Source organism: Bombina bombina, chromosome 8, assembly GCF_027579735.1.
Source record: "Bombina bombina isolate aBomBom1 chromosome 8, aBomBom1.pri, whole genome shotgun sequence".
NCBI lineage: Eukaryota > Metazoa > Chordata > Amphibia > Anura > Bombinatoridae > Bombina > Bombina bombina.
The window spans coordinates 195,720,494-195,746,552 of NC_069506.1; the positions used below are offsets into that span (position 1 = coordinate 195,720,494).

General features: G+C 36.7%; 1 protein-coding gene across 1 annotated transcript in view; it reads left to right on the forward strand.

Annotated features, from left to right (window-relative positions):
* Window positions 1-22,403, forward strand: part of BAX (BCL2 associated X, apoptosis regulator) — a 35,077-nt gene extending 12,674 nt beyond the window's left edge. The window contains exons 4-6 of the mRNA XM_053690823.1: window positions 670-805; window positions 13,002-13,106; window positions 13,293-22,403. Of these exons, the coding sequence (XP_053546798.1) occupies window positions 670-805; window positions 13,002-13,106; window positions 13,293-13,394 (343 nt within the window). The 3' untranslated portion in view covers window positions 13,395-22,403. The remainder of the gene's footprint in view (window positions 1-669; window positions 806-13,001; window positions 13,107-13,292) is intronic.
* Window positions 22,404-26,059: the final 3,656 nt, after the last annotated feature.

Sequence of the window (26,059 nt, forward strand, 5' to 3'; positions counted from 1 at the left end):
ACACATTTTCTTTCATGATTCGGATAACGCATACAATTTTTTTTTAACAAGTTTTCAGTTTATTTCTGTTTATAATATTTGCTTAATTCTCTTAGTATCCTTTGTTGAAGGAGCAGCATTGCATTACTGGGAGCTAGCTGAATAAATCAGTTGAGCCAATGACGAGGCAAATATGTGCAGTCACAAATAAACTGCTAGCTCCCAGTAGTGCATTGCTTCTCCTGACTCTACCTAGGTTTGCTTTTTAACAAAGGATATCAACAAAGCAAATTAGGTAATATAGATATGTAGGAAAGTTTTGTAAAAGTGCATGCACTGTCTGTTACATGAGAACAATTTAAAGTGTTTTTATTTTTTCTTATATTTGACTTTTGCTAATTCCCATTTTAAATCAGATCAGCTCATAGTGATTTCTATTCTCAATTTTTACTGTATAAAGTATAGCAGTAATCTAGGGTTCAGATTATTATTCTTCAGATCACTCTTTTTTTAAATTGTTTATTTAAAAAGAAAACAATTAAAAAATCGAGAACCAGATATCTTGGAACAGCTTATTTATTATCTTTGAAGTGTTGATGAAAGGTACTTTTTAGTTTGTATCCATTATTCTAAACTTGTGATCATGGTGTACCAGTGTATGCTTTCTTACCGATGTTTCTTCTCCCTCAGGATGATTGAACAGGTGCAAAACAACCCTCCGAAAGAGGTGTTTTTTCGTGTGGCTACGCAGATGTTTGCTGATGGAAATTTTAACTGGGGACGTGTGGTGGCTCTCTTTTACTTTGCCTGTAAACTTGTCCTTAAGGTGAGTGAAGCGTCACCTATGTAGTTGTCAAAACCAAAAGAAGATTCCATTATAAACAGCTTGCTTCAGATTTGGAAGAATCTGTGCAAACAACCTTAATTGCTAAACTATAAACTTTTTGACCTGTACATGCACTTACATTCTGTAGGGAGTGTTTATTTTTACTTTTTGCGTGAGTAGCACACTTGGTGCAACCGTCAATGTCTCTACAGCGCAGTCAAATAATTGTATGTTTATTTATTTCAACAAACAAAACTATTTTAGCCAAATTATCCTGAAGAATCTTACCAAGTTAAAATCTATGTATTTGAATATAGTCCAGTTTTGTCCATAAACTGCATGTTAAAGGGACACTCAAGTCAAAATTAAACTTTCATGATTCAGATACAGCATGACATTTTTAAAGGGTTATGAAACCCAAAAAAATTCTTACACGATTCAGATAGAGAATACCATTTTAAACAACTTTCCAATTTACTTCTATCATTTAATTTGCTTCCTTCTCTCGTTATCCTTTGCTAAAAGGTTTATCTAGGCAAGCTCAGAAGCAGCAGAGAACCTAAGTTCTAGCTGTTGATTGGTGGCTGCATATCTATATCGATTGTGATTGGCTCAGCAATGTGTTCAGTTAGAAACCATTAGTGCATTACTGCACCTTCAACAAATGATACCAAGAGAATGAAACAAATTAGATAATATAAGTAAATTAGAAAGTTCTGTAACACACTGCATAGTAAAGACATCTGGAGGATTTAAAATCCAGATTTAAGGAAATTCTCATGTGAATCCCGTTTGTATAAAACTATGTCTAGAATAGACTACTTCTTGGTAAGTGATAAAATACTCGGATTAGAACTGAAAGCTGATATTCAAGAAATTATTATTTCAGATCATGCTATCCTTACTCTTAATTTTAGAATTCGGAAGCCACAAGAAGTCTATTTTAATAGATTTTATTTTCTCAGATATCTTGTACAAAATGTCCAATTTAAAGCATGGTTAAAATTAAAGTGTCAGATTATATTAAGATCAATTCTACACCAGGAATTAAAACAGAAACCTTATGGGAAGCATTCAAGGCAGTAATAAGGGGTGACATCAAAGCATATTTGGTTATTCAGAAACGTAAAAACTTAATAAAGGATATAGAACTTGCTAGTCAGCTACGTAATAGTTATAACACTTATATTAGCGATCCATCTAATAAATCCTGGGAACTACATCGTAAAATTAAAAAGGAAAGAACTTTTTCTAGAACAAAAAGTGGCACAGGAAGCCCTTAGAAGACTGTTCTTTTTCTTTAGGCATAGCGGCAAAGCAGGGAAACACTTAGCTAATCTAACCAAATAAAAAAAAAAAAAAGGAGAGAAATGATTGAAGCCATTAAAACTGAAACAGGCAGAATTACACATATTAATGAAATTCAAAATTATGCATTTTGTTATTTTCGAGATTTGTATTCAGCATCGCCAATAAACCCTCAAATTCAAGAGGAATTTTGGGGGAAAATACAGGTTCCAACATTAGACAGGACTAGCCTAGATAAACTGAACACACCTATAACATTACTATAGGTGACCAATGCTATTAAAGCATCAGCAGCTAATAAGGCTACAGGATCAGATCCCAGCTGAGTTGTATAAAATCCTTTCGGAAGAAATTGCTCCATTACTAGTTATCTTGTTTAACCAATATTTTATTAATATTCCATTTTTAAAATTTTTTGCTTCTTCACTTATCACACTGGTCCTTAAAAAAAAAAAAAAAAAAAGAAAAGAAAAATCCAGAGGAGATTAGCTCATATAGACCAATATCACTCCTAAATTGTGATTATAAAATATTCATGTCTATTATAGCATCGAGGATTAAACCTATTATTGGATCCTTGATCCATAAAGATCAAGTAGGTTTTATGCCGGGGAGAAATTCTACCCGTAACTTACGTAAACTGCAATTATTAAATTTATACTATTCACAAGATAAGGAAAAAGAGCATTCTAGAGGAAAAGATGCAGGCCTTCGACTCCATTACTTGGGACCATTTATTCTTGGCCTTAAGGAAATATGGAGTCGGGGGCCCTTTCCTTCATCTTATACGGTCAATTTACAATTCAGCCGGGGCATCGGTCATTATTAACCCCTTAAGGACACGGCCATTTTTCAATTTCTTTCCCTTAAGGACCAGGGCTATTTTTACATTTCTGCTGTGTTTGTGTTTAGCTGTAATTTTCCTCTTACTAGTTTACTGTACCCACACATATTATATACCGTTTTTCTCGCCACTAAATGGACTTTCTAAAGATACCATTATTTTCATCATATCTTATAATTTACTATTAAAAATATTATAAAATGAGGAAAAAATGGAAAAAAACACACTTTTTCTAACTTTGACCCCCAAAATCTGTTACACATCTACAACCACCAAAAAACAACCATGCTAAATAGTTTCTAAAATTTGTCCTGAGTTTAGAAATACCCAATGTTTACATCTTCTTTGCTTTTTTTGCAAGTTATAGGGCCATAAATACAAGTAGCACTTTGCTATTTCAAAACCACTTTTTTTCAAAATGAGCGCTAGTTACATTGGAACCCTGATATCTGTCGGGAATACCTAAATATCCCTTGACATGTATATATTTTTTTTTAGAAGACATCCAAAAATATTGATCTAGGCCCATTTTGGTATATTTCATGCCACCATTTCACCGCCAAATGCGATCAAATAAAAAAAAAAAATGTTCACTTTTTCACAAACTTTAGGTTTCTCACAGAAATTATTTACAAACAACTTGTGCAATTATGGCATAAATGGTTGTAAGTGCTTCTCTGGGATCCCCTTTGTTCAGAAATAGCAGACTTATATGGCTTTGGCGTTGCTTTTTGGTAATTAGAAGGCTGCTAAATGCCACTGCGCGCCACACGTGTTTTATGCCCAGCAGTGAAGGGGTTAATTAGGGAGCATGTAGGGAGCTTGTAGAGTTAATTTTAGCTTTAGTGTAGTAGACAACCCAAAGTATTGATCTAGGCCCATTTTGGTAAATTTAATGCCACCATTTCACCGCCAAATGCGATCAAATTTAAAAAAAACGTAAGTTTTTTTTCGCAATTTTAGGTTTCTCACTGAAATTATTTACAAACAGCTTGTGCAATTATGGCACAAATGGTTGTAAATGCTTCTCTGGTATCCCCTTTGTTCAGAAATAGCAGACATATATGGCTTTGGCAATGCTTTTTGGTAATTAGAAGGCTGCTAAATGCTGCTGCACATCACACGTGTATTATGGCTAGCAGTGAAGGGGTTAATTAGGGATCTTGTAGGGAGCTTGCAGGGTTAATTTTAGCTTTAGTGTAGAGATCAGCCTCCCACCTGACACATCAGACCCACTGATCCCTCCCAAACAGCTCTCTTCCCTCCCCCACCCCACAATTGTCCCCGCCATCTTAAGTACTGGCAGAAAGTCTGCCAGTACTAAAATAAAAGGTATCTTTTTTTTTTTTTTGGAGCATATTTACATATGCTGCTGTGTAGGATCCCTCTTAGCCCCAAACCTCCCTGACCCCCCCCCCCCCAAACAGCTCTCTAACCCTCCCCCTCTACATTATTGGGAGCCATCTTGGGTACTGGCAGCTGTCTGCCAGTACCCAGTTTACAAAAAAAATGTATATTTTTTATTTTTTCCCCACTTTTCTGTAGTGTAGCTCCCCCCCCCCCCCCAAGACTAAACCCCCACCCCCTCCCAGATCCCTTCGATTAACATATTTATCCCCCCTCTCTCCCTCTAAATAGAAACCACTGTTCCATAGTGTAATGGTTCCCACCCGCTCCCTCCCCGTGCACGCGCCCGCCCGCCTCCCCTGTGCACGCGCGCGTCCGTGCGCGCCCCCCAGCAATCCCGCCCACGATCCCGCCCACCGGTAAGCCATCGATCGCCGCCCACCCGCCTCCCACGTCTGCACCCACCAACGATCGCGGCATCGATGTCCGGTGCAGAGAGGGCCACAGAGTGGCTCTCTCTGCATCGGATGGGGAAAAATGTTATTGCAGTGATGCCTCGATATCGAGGCATCACTACAATAACCGGAAAGTAGCTGGAAACGATCAGGATCGCTTCCAGCCGCTTTCAGCCCCAACGTCGTACAGGGTACGTCGCTGGTCTTTAAAGACCAGTTTGTGCAAGACGTACCCTGTACGACGCGTGTCGTTAAGGGGTTAATGGAACATCTTCAGAACAATTTTCCCTTCTTAAGGGCTCAAGACAGGGATGCCCATTGTCTCCATATCTTTTTAACTTGGCTCTAGAGCCCCTTGCGATTCAGTTTAGGAAATAATTAGATGGGATTAAACTAGGCACCAGAAGAATAACAACACTTTTATATGCTAATGACCTGCTAGTATTAACAAACACAAAAAAAATATACCTTTACTAATACAGATACTACAAGAATTCGGGACTTTTTCCGGCTATAAGATTAATACACTAAAAACAGAATTTTTTTGGCTAAATAAAAATAAGGATTCATACCACTTCATTTCCATTCAAAGAAGAAAAAGATTCCTTTACATACCTAGGGATTAAATTATCGAAAAATTACAAACAATGGTACGACTTCAACTACCCCCTGATCCTTCTCAAAATAAAGCGGGATAAGGAAAAATTTGCTCATAGAAGAGCATGTCTACAATTTTTATGGGAAGGGAAAAGAAGATCAATAGCTTTTTTTTAAAAAAAAAAAATGTCCCTCTTTAGAACTGATGGGGGATTCGCCCTACCTGATATAGAAATGTATAATTTATCGTGTATATGTAAAATTGCAATAGATTGGTTGGTTAGTGCTGATTATTATGCCGTTCTCCCATTGGAAGATATGTTATTTCCATATTCTCTTACATCACTTCTTCATACGTCACCTGATAAACGGCCTATTAAAACTAGCCAGTTTCCTGTGATTCAGTGTGTAATAATGGCATGGCAGAAAATGCTCAGAATACTAGGTATCAATCCAACTTTTTCTAAATATTTACCTATCACCGGCAATCCTAACTTCACTCCAGCATTAGACTCAAAAATCTTTAGAAATTGTGCATTGAAAGGAATAAAAATGGTACACCAATGTATAGACCTAGAAGCAAAGGTATGTAAACGGTTCTCCGAATTTAAACAAGACTTTGACATTTGAAACAGAGATTTCTTTGCTTTTTTAGATACAGCATTACATTCAGGAAATCATACAGAATAATATAACACTTGGGATATATTGGAACCTGCTTTAATTTTATTTAATGCTGGTAAATACAGTATCTCAATAATATACAAAATAATTATCTCCTCACTTGGTTGTGAGAATCTTCAAAAGTTAGCAAGTGTATGGCAGATTTCCAAAAAAAGATTACAACAAAGCTTCAATCTAGTAGATAGAGCGACAATTTCTTCATCATGGAGAGAATCTCATACCAAATTCATAAATAATGCATATGTTACCCCACAAGTTAAAGCTAAATGGGATAAAACAGAGGGACGCTGTCTGAGATGTAAGACCATAAATGCAGATCTATATCATTGTTTTTGTGGCTGTCCTAAGGTGAAATTATTCAAATATTGAATAATTTTTGAAAATAGGGAAAATATTAGTACCCAGGTGGGAAATGGCTTAGCAGCCAAAGGGTTAAAGGGACAGTAAAGTTATCATTAGACATTCATGATTCAGAGCATACAATTTTAAACAACTTTCCAATATACTTCTATTATTTATTTTGCTTCCTTTTGTTATCCTTTGCTGAAAGGTATATCTAGGTAAGCTCAGGAGCAGCAAAGAATCTAGGTTCTAGCTGCTGATTGGTGGGGATATATATATATATATATATATATATATATAATATATATATACAGGTATACCTCACTTTACAGCGCTTCACTTTACAGCGCTTCGCTAATACAGCGCTTTGTGGAGCTGAAGTTCAACCTCCAAGGATTTTGAAACAGTGCTGTAATCATGAAATTGAGAGAAAAGTGACTGGCACCATTTTTTTATGCTTAGTTCACTCTGTTTACATCATTACAGTACAACCTGTGTCTCAGTGCTATATTCTGGCAAATTGTACTACAGTAATTGTCACTATTTTACAGGTACAGTATTTATTGAATACTAATTGAATACTGTGCTGTGCTAGTGTTAAACTAATCGTAGTGCTATTGCACCCTTAATATAAGTTAAGTCAAACATGTTTTCAAGTCTTTAAACAAACTGGCAAGTGAAAAGAAAACCAAAAACTGCCTTGTTTCACTTTAAGGCGGTTTTCACTTTACAGCGGGGCTCCGGTCCCTAACCCGCTGTATAAGCGGGGTATACCTGTGTATATATATATATATATATATATATATATATATATATATATATATATATATATATATATATATATATATGTGTATATATATATATATATATATATATATATATATATATATATATATGTATGTATGTATGTATGTATGTATATGTATGTATGTATTCGACTGTAATTGGCTCACCCATGTGTTCAGTTAGAAACCAGTGCTGCTTCTTCAACAAATGATAGAAAGAGAATGAAACAAATTTGATAATAAAAGTAAACGGGAAAGTGTTTTTTTATTTTAAATTATGTTCTACCTAAATTTATGAAATAATTTCTTTCATGTAATTGGCAAGAGTCCATGAGCTAGTGACATATGGGATATACAATACTACCAGGAGGGGCAAAGTTTCCCAAACCTCAAAATGCCTATAAACACACCCCTCACCACACCCACATTTCAGTTTTACAAACTTTGCCTCCTATGGAGGTGGTGAAGTAAGTTTGTGCTAAGATTTCTAAGTTGATATGCGCTTCTCAGCATTGTTGAAGCCCGATTCCTCTCAGAGTACAGCGAATGTCAGAGGGACGTGAAGGGAGTATCACTTATTTGAATACGATGATTTCCCTAACGGGGGTCTATTTCATAGGTTCTCTGTTATCGGTCGTAGAGATTCATCTCCTACCTCCCTTTTCAGATCGACGATATACTCTCAATTTACCATTACCTCTACTAATAACTGTTTTAGTACTGGTTTGGCTATCTGCTATATGTGGATGGGTGTCTTTTGGTAAGTATGTTTTCATTACTTAAGACACTCTCAGCTATGGTTTGGCACTTTATACATTTATATAAATTTCTAAATATATGTATTGTACTTATATTTGCCATGAGTCAGGTTCATGTATTTCCTTCTGCAGACTGTCGGTTTCATATTTGGGAATGTAAACATTTTTAAGAAATGTATTTCTTACCTGGGGTTTAGTTTTTTTTCAATTGACTACTTCTTGCAATTGCGGGTATTAGGCCCGCGGGTGCGTTAAATGCTAAACTTTATTGCGTCATTCTTGGCGCGAAAAATTCGTAATTTCCGGCGTCATACGTGACGCCAAGACCTTTCACATGTTGGCGTCATTAGTGACGCAAGTGTGTCATTTCCGCTCATTTTTGGCGCCAAAAAGAGTTTACGTTACGTTGTGCGTCATACTTGGCGCCAAACTTTTCATTATTTCAATACCCCTTGTTTGTTTGCCTCTTGTTTTTTGCTTTCAGAGGCCTATGCTATTGCATTTTTTTCTTATTCCTGAAACTGTCATATAAGGAAATAGATAATTTTGCTTTATATGTTGTTTTTTCTCTTACATTGTGCAAGATGTCCCAATCTGATCCTGTCTCAGAAGTTTCTGCTGGAACATTGCTGCCAGACATCGGTTCTACCAAATCTAAGTGCATTTGTTGTAAAATTGTAGTATTATTCCACTGAATGTCATTTGTAATAGTTGACATGATAAACTTTTACATGCCGATAGTGTTTCCATCAGTAATAGTACATTGCCAGTTGCAGTTCCTTCAACTTCTAATGTGCATGATATACCTGTAAATTTTGAAGAATTTGTTTCTGATTCTATTATGAAGGCTTTGTCTGCATTTCCACCTTCTAATAAACGTAAAAGGTCTTTTAAAACTTCTCATTTAGCTGATGAAATTTCAAATGACCAACAACATAATTCATCCTCTTCTGATGAGGATCTATCTGAAACAGAAGATCCTTCCTCAGACATTGACACTGACAAATCTACTTATTTATTTAAAATAGAGTATATGCGTTCTTTATTAAAAGAAGTGTTAATTACTTTGGATATTGAGGTAACCAGTCCTATTGACGTTCAGTCTAATAAACGTTTAAATGCTGTTTTTAAACCTCCTGTGGTTTCCCCAGGGGTTTTTCCCATTCCTGAGGCTATTTCTGATATGATTTCTAGGGGTCTAGGTAATGGAATAAGCCAGGTAATTCTTTTATTCCTTCTTCAAGGTTTAAAATATTGTATCCTTTATCAGCAAAATCTATAGAGTTTTGGGAAAAAATCCCCAAAGTTGATGGGGCTATTTCTACTCTTGCTAAACGTACCACTATTCCTATGGAGGATAGAACTTCCTTTAAGGATCCTTTAGATAGGATATATAATAAAGATAGGGATAGTGGTAATGGAAGTTGTATTTAATGATTCCCCGTCAAGTATTAGCTTACCACAATTTAACCAATAAAAGTAGTCACCCAAATTGGGGACAATAATACTAATATCTGATATAATGAAGTATAGACTAGTAATACCAGGGGAAGGGTGCTCACTGTTCAAGTAAATGTAGAAAAAATAGGAGACAAGCGAACAGAAAGTAGAGCACTCGCAAAGGGAGACTAGTATAACTGGCTATTCAGTGGGTATATAATATTAAAACTTAACATTTTTTATTAAAAAAAAAATATGATAAAAAACGCCTATATAAGTAGTGATTAATACTTAGATTAAAACACAAACAAATAATAAATGGCTGTATATCCACAATGACCCCAGAATGTATACCATAGAAACTCAGAATAGAGTAGGAGGGATTTTTAGGCAGATATACACCAAAAAATGGTTCACGGATTGCACAAAAATCTATCTAAAAAAAGAGGATTGACCTCAAACAAAATTATACTATCTAGTGCAATACTGGACCGGTGTAGGTCTGTCCAAAATATTCCCTATGACAAAATTAGTATAGTGACTAAGAGGGGAAGTGTAGGTAGCAAGATTCACATAGTCATTAAGGTTTTTTTCAAGGATTTTTGGATAAAATCTGTCCAAAATCATTGGATTCAGAGCATTGTCTCTCAAGGGTATCAAATAGGATTCAAAGTAAGACCTCCTGTGAGAAGTTTTTTTCTCTCACGCATCCCTGTAAATCCAGTAAAAGCTCAGGCTTTTCTGAAGTGTGTTTCAGACCTGGAGTCTTCAGGGGTAATCATGCCAGTTCCTCCTCAGGAACAAGGTTTGAGGTTTTATTCAAAACTATTCATTGTGCCAAAGAAAGAAAATTTATTCAAATCAAAATTTTGAATAGTTATGTAAGAGTACCAACTTTCAAGATGTTGACTAAGGACTATTCTGCCTTTTGTTTAGCGAGGACATTATATGTCCACAATAGACTTGCAGGATGCATACCTTCATATTCCGATTAATCCAGAACACTTTCAGTTTCTGAGATTCTCTTTTCTAGACAAGCATTACCAATTTGTTGCTCTTCCATTTGGCCTAGCAACAGCTCCAAGAATATTTTCAAAGGTTCTGGGTGCTCTACTATCTGTAATCAGAGAACAGGGTATTGTGGTGTTTCCTTATTTGGACAATATCTTGGTACTAGCTCAGTCTTTACATACTGCAGAATCTCACACGAATCAACTAGTGTTGTTTCTTCGGAAACATGGAGGATCAATTTACCAAAAAGTTTCTTGATTCCTCAGACAAGGGTTACCTTTTTAGGCTTCCAGATAGATGTCCATGACTCTGTCTCTAACAGACAAGAGACGTTTAAAATTGGTCGCAGCATGCCGGCTCCTTCAGTCTCAGTCATTCCCTTCAGTGGCTATGTGCATGGAAGTTTTAGGTCTCATGACTGCAGCATCGGACGCGATCCCCTTTGCTCGTTTTCACATGAGACCTCTACAGTTTTGTATGCTGAATCAATGGTGCAGGGATTATACAAAGATATCACAATTCATATCCTTGAATCCCAATGTACGACACTCTCTGACATGGTGGATAGATCACCATCGTTTGGTTCAAGGGGCTTCTTTTGTTTGCCCAACCTGGACTGTGATCTCAACAGATGCGAGTCTTTCAGGTTGGGGAGCTGTTTGGGGATCTCTGACAGCACATGGGGTTTGGAAATCTCAAGAGGCAAGATTACCAATCAATATTTTAGAACTCAGTGCAATTATCAGGGCTCTTCAGTACTTGAAATATAATGTGGAAGCTACTAAAGATTTCAGGAAGACTTCCAGTCTATTTGTTTTATTTTCTGGTCCTAGGAAAGGTCAGAAGGCTTCTGCTATTTCCTTGGCTTCTTGTTTGAAACTTTTGATTTATCAAGCTTATTTGGAGTCGGGTCAGGCCCCGCCTCAGAGAATTACAGCTCATTCTACTAGATCAGTCTCCACTTTGTGGGCTTTTAAGAATGAAGCTTCAGTTGATCAGATTTGCAAAGCGGCGACTTGGTCCTCTTTGCATACATTTACTAAATTCTACCGTTTTGATGTTTTTGCTTCTTCGGAAGCAGTTTTTGGTAGAACAGTTTCAGTTTGATTCTTCTGCTTTTTGATTTAAGTTTTTTTTTCTTTCAAAAATGAAAATAAACTTATTTTTTTGGGTTGTGGATTGTTTCAGCGAAATATGGCTGTTTTTATTTTTATTCCCTCCCTCTCTAGTGACTCTTGAGTGGAAGACTCCACATCTTGGGTATTGATATCCCATATGTCACTAGCTCATGGACTCTTGCCAATTACATGAAAGAAAACATAATTTATGTAAGAACTTACCTGATAAATTCATTTCTTTCATATTGGCAAGAGTCCATGAGGCCCACCCTTTTTATGGTGGTTATGATTTTTTGTATAAAGCACAATTATTTCCAAATTTCCTTTGTTTATGCTTTCTACTCCTTTCTTTATCACCCCACTGCTTGGCTATTCGTTAAACTGAATTGTGGGTGTGGTGAGGGGTGTATTTATAGGCATTTTGAGGTTTGGGAAACTTTGCCCCTCCTGGTAGGATTGTATATCCCATATGTCACTAGCTCATGGACTCTTGCCAATATGAAAGAAATTAATTTATCAGGTAAGTTCTTACATAAATTATGTTTTTTTTGGGTTTCATGTCCCTTTAAATTGAAATCTGAATCTCTTCTTCACATCCAGAACCCTGTTTAGCGAGATAAACGTCTCTCAAGCAAAAAATTGCCTTTATATATGTATACATTTTGCTGACTATAGATATAGGTACAAATCCCAGAATTATTCCTAAATTGAGACTTTCATTCATATTTATTTAAAAAATACAATTATTTAAATATATTACCTTTTCTTATGACAGTACTGTTGTTTTTCTGATTGTACTCTGTATACAAAAGTATTTAGAATAATCGAAATCTACCTCTAGTTTGCATGTATGTTGAATATTAACATGTAAATATTGCCTAAATGACAGGTGATATTCTTGTTTACATTTGGTCCCATCTCCTCTACAAGCTGTCTCCTTTTATAGATGCAAATATTCCAAAATCCCATCCTTTTTCAGCCCCAGTTTAGATAAAGGGTTTTCTACTATATATGTGGAGAAGGAGGTACTTTCATCGTCTCTTCTAATTTATGTGAGGGCCAGAACAAATGTTCATGTTACATCAATACAAGATTGTGATTGCTTTGCAGGGTCCTTTTTCAGGAGGATAGGGTTATCAGTAAAAATAAAAAGTAACATTATGCTCATTTGAATCAAATTAAGCTGCATTATTGCAAAATGTTTCAGTTATGATTCAGTTACAGGTACAGCGTCATGCAACCCCCTCCCCTCTCCCTGTACATAGCCCTACGCCACTTTCTGTTCTTTTAAAACCCTTTATGTGTCAGTTTATAATTTGGTAAATACCATTATATTGATGATTGCTTCAGACTTCAAGAAGAGAGGGATCTCTTGGTGTAGCTTTTCTTTTTGAATGCTCCGTCAGGACTAAGAAGTCATTGCTGCTTACTACAATAGCCTTGTCATTTTGCAGTCACATTTAATATATTTTATATGTTTGTGCTATGTTTTTTGTTTCTAATGTAGGCACTGTGCACGCATGTTCCTCACATGATCCGTACCATTATTAACTGGACCATGGAATATCTTAGAGAACATGTTTTACAGTGGATAAGGGATCAAGGAGGCTGGGTACGTTCTCATCTTTTTTGTTTTTCTTTGTTTTCTTTACCTCCTAATATCATCCCAAAATACTAATAAGTAATTTCAAGGTATATTAAATCAGTGTTTTAGATGATGCCACTACCACCTTTGTGTCAGTTTAGTGTTTTTCTCTTATTATATAATTACATTCAATGTATTTTTTTTTTCTCACAGGAAGGTCTCCTGTCTTACTTCGGAACCCCCACTTGGCAAACTGTTAGTGTTTTTTTGGCTGGTGTTCTTACAGCCTCCTTTGCCATCTACAGAATGTCCTAATAAGTCATTCATAGTTCTACATCCAGTTATTTTTAGTGATATACTTCCAAAAGCACAGAGCCCTGATTCTCCTATGACACTGTCAAGATTAAAGAATTCATGTATACAGTTTTCAGTGACGGAAAACCTACATGATTGTGGTTCTGCAGTGGTTTTGAGACTACGACCTGCAATCAAACTTCAGTAGGGGGATGTGTGTTTGTTTTTTTTTATTTGTGTTTTCCTTTTCTTTTTTTTTTTTTTTAAACCAATATTAACTTGTGCCTTTTTTTTGTTTTTAAAGAAAGGATAAAATGGTTTTAAAAGCCTTCTCGATTTAATACTTGAACTTGTTTTACCCATTTCCCTAAACTAAGAAAAGAATAAGATCATGTGAATCTGGGAATGGCGAAGATTGAAATATGAAAATGTGCATTAGTACTAAAGCTGTGCAAAGATTTATGGGCTGTAATAGATAGTATTGAGTGCCATTTTTCACAGTTTTGCACCTTGAGCTCTTTATTCCGTTATTTAAATAAAAAAAAAAAATCATTTGTGTCTCAGGGTGTTAAAGCAGCATTGTATCTTTGTTGTCTTTATATTGTTAATTATGTGTAAAACCTAGTTGTTTAGACCAGTTCTGTGCAATTCATTTAAATTAAGTGCATTAACAAACTGAAAATATTCTGTACAATTTTGGAAGCCTTTATACTCCGCAAATGGTTTAAAAAAAAAAAAAAAAAAAAAAAAATTGGTTTAGTAAAATATACATTTATGTGATATAGATTCCCAACTATTTTAAACGTTGAGTATCTATTGACATCTTAATGTTGCTTTAATTGGGGGAATCTTACAAATATTAACCCAGTGTTCTCCACAGGATCTATTTAATGGGCACACCACCCATCTGAATGTCTTTACCACCCAACTAAAGTTGAAGACAATATTAAGAATACAATTAGCAAATATTATTTTCAGCAACACAAATTATCATTAAATCAATTTATTATGCAATTTGTTTTAGATAGCTTATATTAACCTTTATATAAGAACATTTTATAATATTGCAAATTATTAATTTTCCCCCATTGGCTTCTTCATAATGCCTGACAAAATTTTCTGTGGAAACGCTGTTTTATGAATGGACTTTTGGATGTGTGAAAAATAGACAAGGTTTTTTTTTTTTTTTTTTTTTTCCCCAGTTGAATAAATAGCTTAATTTCTTTTGAAACCGTAGTTACACCTGCATGTATTTACCAACTGTTTTAATTATATGTCAACATTTTGTTAAAATTACAGAGCTTTTTGTCACTAGCATGATCAAATTTAAATTAAGATTTTTTTTATTGTACACTCCTGTAAATACACTCTGAACTGCTTACTGCCAGAACCATTATATTTATTTATAATACAACGTATAAACGTGGACATCTGGAGCAAGCGCACTATATCAGACTAATGCCTTACTATAAATTTTTTACTTTGAAAGTACTATCCTTTTTAATATCTTACGTATGGTTAAAGGTTGAAAACCTACAAATGAAAGATTGCAAATAAAAATGTAAAATGTAGATACTGGATAGATGTTAGTAAAAAGATCTGTAGTTTTGGTTCTAATATATTAAAACCACTGCTAAGTGTTATATTTTAAATTCTTAGACTCTCATTAGCTAACCGATAAATGTTAGTAAACGTAGACCTGTGGTTTGGGTATATTGTATTAAAACCACTGCTAAATGTTATATTTTAAATTCTTAAATTTTAGTTTTCTTTCCAATGGCATGGGGAGTCCACAAATCCATTCCAATTACTAGTGGGAATTCAACTTCTGGCCAGCAGGAGGAGGCAAAGATCACCCCAGCAGTGCTGTGAAGCATCACTCTCACTTCCTATAAGCCCCCAGTCATTGTTTGCCTTATACATCGGGAGGATGTGCGAAGATGGTGTCTGAAGGTATTTAATCCTTTAATGGGTACTTTTCCCTGCAAGCAAGGATTGGGGCTATGCCGTGTCCATATAATCCTCTTTAGAAAGAGTAATGGTGGCTTTTAGCAGTTATAAGATGGTGAGGTAATTTTTGCTTACCTTATAACACTTATGCTACCCCTCTATAGAAAACCAGGGTTGGTTACTCTGTTTTTCTTTTTCTACAGGTCCCTGTAAGGTGCCGGCTAAGTTTGTCATACCTGTGTTGCTGTACCTGCCCTGCAGTGGATCCACAAAGTAAGTGCTTTTGCCTTCTAGGTGAGAACGATACAGCACTTATGGTGTTAATATATGTTGACAGGGACTCTGTTTACTTTTCTCTTAATAATTTAGGATATACACTGAGGGGCAATAGTGGCTCGGCACTGCTTCAGGGGATTTATTATATAAACTAATATATATAGTTTTAATAGAGGCTCTTGATAGTTTACTGGCTCTTGAGAGGTTAATTTGTATGTTGAACTGTACCTGAGACCGGGTTGGAACTTCACCGGTCTCAGGATTTTTAGGGATACATTTTTATTAAACTCTGATGCTTTGTGTATACCCGTTTTGGGCCTCCCAAGTGTCAACAAATTTCCCAAGGTTCCGTCCTTCAAAATGGAGACTATACATTCCATTCTACCCTTGATTCAGGAATGTCAGTTTGACTACCATAGACCTGAAGGCCGTGTATCTCCATGTTCCTATTCACAGGGACCATCACCAATACTTACTGTTTTCCTTTCTAGACAAACACTTCTAATTTGGAGGTGGTCAGATCTCAGGGGATAGCGGTGGCACCATACCTCGACAATATCTTGGTTCAGGCGCCATCTTTTCATTTAGCAAAATCCTATACAGACGAGACTTGTCTATTCTTCGTTCCCACAGGTGGAAAGTAAATCTGGAAAAGAGTTCCCTGGTACCAGACACCAGGGTATGCTTTTTGGGAATTATCATAGACTCTCAGTCCATGTAAATTTTTCTGCCGGATGTCAGAAAATTCAAGCTTCTTGTCTTTCACTTCAGTCCTCTATCTGTCCATAAGTGGCTCAATGTATGATATTAATTGGTCTAATGGTTGCTTCCATGGACATTATTCCTTTTTGCTCATTTCCATCTGAGACCAATACAGTTATGCATGCTCGGGCAATGGAACGGAGACCACTCGGATCTCTCTGAGAATAGTTCGAGACTCTATCTTGGTGGATTTCTCAGGACCATCTGTTTAAGGGTACATGCTTCCTCAGACCATCCTTGGTGATTGTGACCACAGATGCCAGCCTGTCGGGCTGGGTAGCAGTTTGGGGTTCTTTAAAGGCTATGGGTCTTTGGACTCAGGAGTCTTCTCTCCCAATAAACATCCTAGAGTTGAGAGCAATCTTCAATGCTCTAACAGCTTGGCCTCAACTAAGTTCGATCTGGTGTATCAGATTCCAATAGGACAACCTCGGTGGCGTATATCAACCATCAGGGAGGATCTCTGAGTTTCTTAACTATGAAGGAGGTGACTCACATTCTCCAGTGGGCGGTGTCTCACAATTGTCTTCTCTGCCATCCACATCTCAGGGGTGGACAACTGGGAAGTGGATTTTCTGAGCAGACCTTTCATCCCAGGGAGTGGGCTCTACATCTGGAAGTATTCACAATGATAACCCTCAGGTGGGGGGTTCCAGAGTTGAATCTGATGGCGTCTTGTCTAAAAGGCAAGCTTCCAAGGTAGAGGTCGAGATCCACAAGCATCTCTGATCGACACTCTGGCAGTTCCCTGGTACTTCAATCTGGTGTACCTGTTTCCTCTGTTTGCCCGTATTCCTCTGGTGAAAGCTCATATCAAGCAGGAGGGAGCGTCTGTGATTCTAATCGCCCCATCCTAGCCTCGAAGAATCTGATTTGCGGATCTGGTGAAGATGTTGTCCCTTCCCCCTTGGAAGTTGCCTTTGAGGAAGGACCTTCTACTTCAGGGTCCGTTCCTCCACTCAAATCTAGATTCTTGGATCCTGACTGCTTGGAGATTGAACGCCTAGTCTTGGCTATGCATGGGTTTTCTGAAGTCATTGATACCATGCTTCAGGCTCGTAAACCTGTTGCTCGCAAAATTTACCATAAGGTATGGCGCAAATACCTTTTTATTGGTGTGAATTGAAGGGGTTTTTCTTGGAGTCTGGTGAGGATCCCCCCCACACACACACACATTTTGTCTTTTCTTCAGGATAGCCTGGAGAAAGGTTTGTCAGTCATTACTCCTATAGGGTCAGATTTCTGCACTGTTTTTACACAAACATCTGGCAGATGTGCTAGATGTTCAATCTTTTTTGTTCAGGCCTGTGTTTAAACCTGTTGCTCCTCCATTGAGTCTTATCCTAGTTTTGCAGCATGCTCCGTTTGAGCCTATGCATTCGGTTGATATTGAGTGGTTATCTTTGAAAGTTTTATTTATCCTCGCTATTTCTTCTGCTAGCAGAGTTTCTGAGCTTTCGGCTCTGCAATATGATTTCCCCTTACCTTTTTATTTTTCATGCGGATAAGGAGGTCCTTCGTACTAAGTTGGGATTTCTTCCTAAGGTACTGTTGGATCGCCACATCAATAAGGAAATTGTTGTTCCTTCCTTTTGTCCTAATCCTTCTTGTCAGAAGGAACGCCTGTTGCATAACCTGGATATTCTGCGTGCTCTAAAATTTTATCTCCAAGCAACTAATGATTTTTGGCAATCTACTGCCCTGTTTGTTTTCTCTGGTAAGCTTAATGGGACAGTCAAAATAAACTTGATTTAATCATTTGCTTGCCAACGAGCCGTTTTGAAAAAAAAAAATGGAACCCAAACTCCTCCTCCCATTGTCTTCTTCCCCGGAGCTTGTTTGAAATATTCTCGTGCCCGCCAAACTTGATGACGAGCCTTTAGCTAAACGCATGCGCAAAGAACTGGCGGTCCGTCACTGAAATAGGAACCTTCTTACAGTTCCTTGAATAAAGAGGCCGCTAGCAACGATACAAAATAACTGCGCATGCGCAATTGGGTGTGAACGTCGTGGCCGACACTTATGTGATTTGCTGTTACAATCATCTTCAAAATGACTTAAACTTAGGGGGAGTTTGGCTTCAATTTTTTTTACATTAACGGCAGTTGGTTTTTTAAAAAAAAATTTGCGATTCACTGTGGACTGCAGAATAGGAAGAAGGATGTGTGGCAAGTAAATGATTAAATCAAGTTTATTTTGGGTGTTGACTGCCCCTTTAAGGGTCAGAAGGCCACTTCGACTTTTTTTTTTTTTTTTTTTACGGCTCCACTAGGGCAGTCTCTTCTTCCTGGGCCTTCAAAAATGAAGCTTCTGTGGAATATATCTGCCAGGCAGGCACTTGGTCCTCCATTGCATACCTTTTTCAAAATTCTACAAATTTGATACTTTTGCCTCGGCTGAGGCTTCCTTTGGGAGGAAAGTTCTTCAAGTGGTGGTGCCTTCTGTTTAAAGGGACAGTATACTGAAAAATGGTTTTTCGCTTAATGTGTTTACAATTGCTTTTTTTTTTACCAACTGCAGAGAAAAAATGTATGAAAAATAGCTTTTTGTTTTTTTTGTGTATATTAAAGCTCTGATTTTATGTTTTGAAGCCACAACCTAATAAATTGGGTTGAGCTTGTAGGTATAATCAGATCTCATTACTGTATCACATTGTGTACATATACCTGCTTCTTTATCTTATATCTTTCCATAAAACAAATACCAGTACTTGGAGAGAACAATGGAAAATTAACATTGTATTACCTTATCTCTGCTATATCCCACTTGGAGTGTAGTTTCTTCTGCTGACTGTGTTTACAAAGCTTATCTATAGCTGGGACCTGCGGCCACAAACTTTTAGAATAGGTGGGGATACCACATGCTAAATCAACTATTTCAAATGCCAATATAAGGGTAAAGGAGCTACTTGTAAACAATTTAATACACTTCAGCAGGTAAAGTGGATCATTGGGAACAAATTAAAGGGGAGAAATTTTTTGAGTAAACTGTCCCTTTAAGTCCGCCTGTCTTGTTCTCCCGCCCTTCCATTCTGTGTCCTCTAGCTTGGGTATTTCCATGCCATTGGAAAGAAAACAAAATGTATGCTTACCTGATAAATGTCTTCATTTCCTGGCATGGAAATTCCATGACCAGCCCTTAAAGGGACACTGAACCCCAATTTTTTTTCTTTCGTGATTCAGATAGAGCATGCAACTTTCTAATTTACTCCTAATAATTTTTATTCGTTCTCTTGCTATCTTTATTGGAAAAAGAAGGCATCTAAGCTTTTTATTCAGAACTCTGGATAGCGTTTTTTTTTATTAGTGGATGAATGTATCCACCAATCAGCACGGACAACAGAGGTTGTTCACAAAAAATGGGCCGACATCTAAACTTGCATTTCAAATAAAGATACCATGTGAATGAAGAAAATTTGATAATAGAAGTAAATTAGAAAGTTGCTTAAAATTTCATGCTCTGACTCTCAAAAGAAAAAATTTAAGTTTAGTGTTCCTTTTTAATTTGTTTGTTTTTCTTTTTTTTTTTTTTTTTTTTTGTAACCTTCTAGGTCAACATTTTTAAACTTAGTGCCCATATGTATTAAATTATTTGATTCATTCAAATCAGTGATTATTTGCAACATTAGAAGTTTCCTAATTTCCTCTTTAAACTTTTAAGTCTTTAAAAAAATATTTTAAAGCCCAATTCTTCTCACATCCATTACCAGGCCCAGATAAAAGCACACAGATGAGTTATCTGTAGTAGAGAGTGAAGCACTAAAGAACATATGTAATCCTGTTGCCTTGTTAGGAATATGAGAACTACTTTTTTTCTATAATTTAATAAATGTATTACTTCAGTTCCTACTTGAGTTATACGCTTAACGGGACAGTCTGCTTTTTTCTTTTTTATATAAAATAAAGATAGATAACACCTTTTTACTACCCATTCTCTAGCTTTGTGCATAACCAACATTGTTATATTAATATACTTTATAAGCTCTGCCTGTTTTTAAGCCCTTGCAGACCACCTCGGTGCTAGTTCATGTGTACTATATAGATAACGTGCTTACTCCCATGGAGCTATGCATGAGCCAGCACTAATTGGCTAAATTGCAACTTTGTTAAAAGCACTGAAATAAGGGGCAATTTGTAGAGGCTTATATACCTCAATCATTGAGATACAAAGTATATTAATAGAACAGCGTTTATTATGCAAAACTGGGGAATGGGTAATAAAAGGATTATTTCTTTTTTAAGAATAAAAATGTTCAAGTAGACTGTCTCTTTAAACTTAACGACAAATAATTTTATATGATACAAGTATACTTTGGTATTATCGTGTTATGTAAATAATATATATTTTTTTAGCTCCCCACACATTTACTTTTATACTCCGTTCTTTTGTATACATACATTTTTTTTAAAGCAGTGGCATAGTTATACTTTAGTGCAATAGGACATTTTTTCAGTGCTGCTTTAACGTATCATCACTTGACCACAGATGAGATTACCTAAAATTAAACTTCATGATCATATCATTAAAAGGATATAAAAGTCAACAAAACATTCATGGTTTTAGACACGACAGGCCATTTTAAGACACAATTCCATTTACTAGAGAAGACTTTAATTATGTGTTTAAAGGGACATAAACACTAAATACAATTATATAAGCATAGTATTTATCTTATTTCCCTCCTCGTCACTGGTGCTGCTATGTTGAAATCTAGTTTTCATTGCATTACAGGGCTGATGTGTTTGCACATGTGCAGCAACTCTCCTTCAGATACCTGCAGTGTAACCTAGATTCTAAAATTCGGTACCCATAATTAGGGGGAGGTGCATGAAATGCATTTAGTGTTTAAAGGGCCATAATAGTCGAAAAATAACATGCAATAATTTGTTAGAGCATGGGATATTAAGGCTATTGACCCTACACAACTTTGTGTTAAACACACAGAAGTGCTGCTTAAGACCCACAGAGAACTGCTGGTCCCAAGTGGAACCCTCCGCTTATCCAATCTATTATGATCCTTTAATGTCCCATTAACTTCTCTGCTTGGGGATTAGTTATATGCAAGACAACGCAAGAATAAAATTAGAGCATTTTCTCTTTGCATTTTTAAGTCTCAATACTACTAAGTCTAGTAGTGAAAGACTGACCAATTCAGTATGAAGACTGCATCCCAGATATGTGAGCTTGTTTTTTTTATTATTATTTGATAATGTTAGAGATTATTCTTTAAAATGATTTGTTTTCACTTTAAAACATATATTTACTTGGGTGTTTAAGTAGTTGATGGGGATAACTGTGCATTCACAAACTTACTGGGCATATACTTGATACCGTTATACCTCAGCTTTAAACTGTTCAGTGATTTTCTTTGAAGTTGGCAGTGAAGAGATTTCAGTGCCTTTTTTTTCCTCCTTTAATATGCTCCACTTTAATCTTTTTAGGATTGTGATTAAAGTCAAATTACAAACTTCTTTGTAAACTACTTTTACACTCAAAATGTTGTTGTAGACAATCGTTTTACCTTAACTTATACTGTATACTTACAATGCTTGTCTCTTTAAATGTACTTTTGTGCAATCCTTGTCTTTCTCGCCTATCAATTCTGCATGGGTAGAAAATAATAATAAAAAGTGAGCAATAACAGTACAGTTCTAATATAAAAGAACTATTTCTCCGTAGTTGCTTAGGGTCAAAAAGGGAACTTTAGTCATTGCCAATTACTTTGCTTCTTGCCTATAGCTGAAAGTCTGTGCCGTTTTTACGGTTTCCTATACAAGACTAATTCATGATTACTATTACCTCTGTCTCCATGGAGATATACATGCTGGTTTTTAAACTGGTGCTTCCTTACTCCACGTTTGCATCAAAAAGGCAATGTGGGAGATTGGGACTATGCAAAAAACCAACAAACTGAGTAGCCGTTTTTAGATAATAAAAAAAATAATTGTCTTTTTTAAGGAGTATCCTTATCCCCTTTTTAAGAAAATGTTTTTTTTCTTTGTATATTTTCTTTCTGATATAAATAAATTGTCTTGAGTATCACCTTTCAGATTTGTGTGTGATTTATTTATTCTAATAAATTAAAGGGACACTAAAGTCAAAAATTAAACTTTCGTTATTAAGACGGAGCATGAAAAGAAAAACTTTCCAGTTTGTTTCCTAAATAAAAATGCGCACAGTAGTTTTATATGCACATGATCTGCGGCACCAGCTTTAACTGAGCATGTGCAAGAGTGCACAGTATACGCATTCTGTGATTGGCCGATAGGTGTCACATGATACATGAGGGGTGAAATGGGAATATGATTAAGGCAACGATCTGAAACGCATAAAGACCGCTGCTGCCCTGGGCTTACACCATGTATGCTTTTTTTTTTCTTTATATATATATATATATATATATATATCTCACAAGAAAATAGAGAAGGAGCTATATAAGACTGAGAACAATTATTAGGTAATTAAGCTAATACCCATATGTATATGTAGTAATATGGTCTAAATACCATGGAAATTATTTCTTAATTACCACAGTAATATAATCACTAACAAAAACATACAAGTAATTCAAAAAATCGTGCAAATAGTCCCCAATATAGTAGACAAGACTTTTGGGTTTGCACTTACATTAAGTTCCCCCAATCATATGAGGTAAGGATGATTCGATAACGCTGGAGAAGATATAGCCCTCTAGGAGGTGTGACCACCGACAAGTAGAACTTTCTGTGCTGTGAGTGTAGGTTGCCTCTCTTGGTGTTCTGGTAGATGGAAACTTTCGATCTCAATCACCATGCTATGGAAGAAAGCCAAAGAGAAATATATAGTGTAATACCGTTTTAATAATACCACATCACAGATAAAAGCAGACAAATACAAACTCACATTAAAAAAACCTCAACAAATGAGGTATGGAAATAGGCACATATAAAATATCCAGTGATTTCAGGCAATGCTTTATTGGTCCTCCCATTGCACAATACCTTAAGTGTTTCAAAGCGCTTTATTTATCTAATTCCCTTCATCAGAGATATTGGCTTACATCAATCATCAGGGAGGAACAAGGAGTTCCTTAGCGATGACAGAAGTATCCAAGATAATTTGGTGGGCGGAGGCTCACTCTTATCTATCTGCAATCTACATCCCAGGAATAGACAACTGGGAAGCGGATTTTTTTGAGCATACAGAAGTTTCATCCGGGGGAATGGGAACTCCGGCGGTCTTTGCCACGCTGACTCTCAGATGGGGCAGGCCGGAGCTCGATCTTTTGGCATCTCGTCAGAATGCCAAACTCCCGTGATACGGATCCAGGTCCAGGGACCCTCAGGCCGAACTGATAGATGCCTTGGTCGTTCAACCTAGATTATGTGTTTACACCGTTTGCTCTCCTTCCCCGGGTGATTGCTCAGATCAAACAGGAGAGGGCTTCAGTGATTCTCATCGCTCCTGCATGGCCTCGCAGGACTTGGTATGCCGATCTGGTGGACATGTCCTCTCTGCCACCGTAGAAGCTTCCGTTGAGGCAGGACCTTCTCATTCAGGGACCATTCCATCATCTGAATCTAATCTCCAAGCAGTCAGCTGTAGAGAAATGAAACGCTTGATTTAATCTAAGCGACGGTTCTCTGACTCGGTCATTGATACCTTGATTCAGGCACGTAAGCCTGTTACTTGAAAGATTTACCATAAGATATGGCGTAAATATCTTTATTGGTGTGAATCCAAGGGTTACTCGTGGAGTAAGATTAGGATTCCTAGGATTTTGAGCTTTCTCCAAGAAGGATTGGAGAAGGGGTTATCGGCCAGTTCCTTAAAGGGACAGATTTCTGCTTTATCTATTTTGCTACACAAACGTCTGGCAGATGTTCCGGATGTTCAATCTTTTTATCAGGCCCTGACTAGGATCAGGCCTGTGTTTAGACCTATTGCTCCTCCTTGGAGTTTGAATTCAGTTCTTAAGGTTCTTCAAGGGGTTCCGTTTGAGCCTATGCATTCCATAGATATTAAGTTGTTATCTTGGAAAGTTTTATTTTTGGTTGCCATTTCTTCTGCTCGTAGAGTTTTCTGAGCTTTCGGCTCTACAATGTGATTCTCCCTATCTTATTTTTCATTCTGATAAGGTAGTGTTAGGTACCAAACCTGGTTTTCCTCCTACGGTTGTTTCCAACAATAATATTAATCAGGAAATTATTGTTCCTTCATTGTGTCCCAATCCTTCTAAGAAGGAGCGTCTGTTACATAACTTGGAAGTGGTCCGTGCCCTGAAGTTTTACTTGCAGGCGACTAAAGAATTTTGTCAATCATCTTCATTATTTGTTGTTTTTTCCGGAAAACGTAGGGGACAGAAAGTTACGGCTACCTCCCTTTCTTTTTGGCTGAAGAGTATCATCCGTTTTGCATATGAGACTGCTGGACAGCAGCCTCCTGAAAGAATTACGGCTCATTCTACTAGGGCTGTGGCTTCCTCATGGGCATTTAAAAATGATGCTTCTGTTGAACAGATTTGCAAGGCTGCAACTTGGTCGTCTCTTCACATTTTTTCCAAATTTTACAAATTTGATACTTTTGCCTCGTCCGAGGCTGTTTTTGGGAGAAAGGTTCTTTGAGCAGTGGTGCCTTCCATTTAGGTTCCTGTCTCGTCCCTCCCTTTCATCCGTGTCCTATAGCTTTGGTATTGTATCCCATAAGTAAGGATGAAATCCGTGGACTCGTCATATCTTGTAAAAGAAAAGGAAATTTATGCATACCTGATTTGTTTCTTTTACGATATGACGAGTCCACGGCCCACCCTGTCTTTTTTTTTTTTAAGACAGGTCTTTAATTTTGTTAAACTTCAGTCACCACTGCACCTTGGGAGGGAAGGGAGGAGCTATATATATACAGCTCTGCTGTGGTGCTCTTTGCCTCCTCCTGCTGACCAGGAGGCGATATCCCATAAGTAAGGATGAAATCCGTGGACTTGTCATATCGTAAAAGAAACAAATTTTATCAGGTAAGCATAAATTTCCTTTTTTTTTTTTTTTTTTTTTTTTAAATTAGCGATAGTTATATTGTAACACTGATATCTGTCAGGAATCCTTGAATAACCCTTCACATGTATATATTTTTTTTTTAGTAGACAAACCAAAGTATTGATCTGGGCCCATTTTGGTATATTTCATGCCATCATTTCACCCCAAATGCGATAAAAAAAAAAAAATCATTAACTTTTTCACTAACTTTAGGTTTCTCACTTAAATTATTAGCAAGCAGCTTGTGCAATTATGGCACAAATGGTTATAAATGCTTCTCTGGGATTACCTTTGTTCAGAAATAGCAGACATACAGGTATACCCGCTCATACAGCGGGTTAGGGACCAGAGCCCCGCTGTAAAGTGAAAACCGACTTAAAGTGAAACAAGACAGTTTGAGCTTTCTTTTCACTTGCTAGTGTGTTTAAAAACTTGAAAACATGTTTTAACTAATATATATTAGTGGTGCAATAGTGCTGTGTTTAGTTTAACACTAGCACAGCACAGTATTCAATTAGTATTCAATAAATACTGCACCTGTATAATAGTGACAGTTACTGTAGTAAAATGTGCCAGACTATAGCACTGAGACACAGATTGCACTGTAATGCTGTAAAAAGGGTGAATTGCACATAACAAAATGGTGCCAGTCACTTTTCTCACAATGATTACAGCACTGTTTCAAAATCC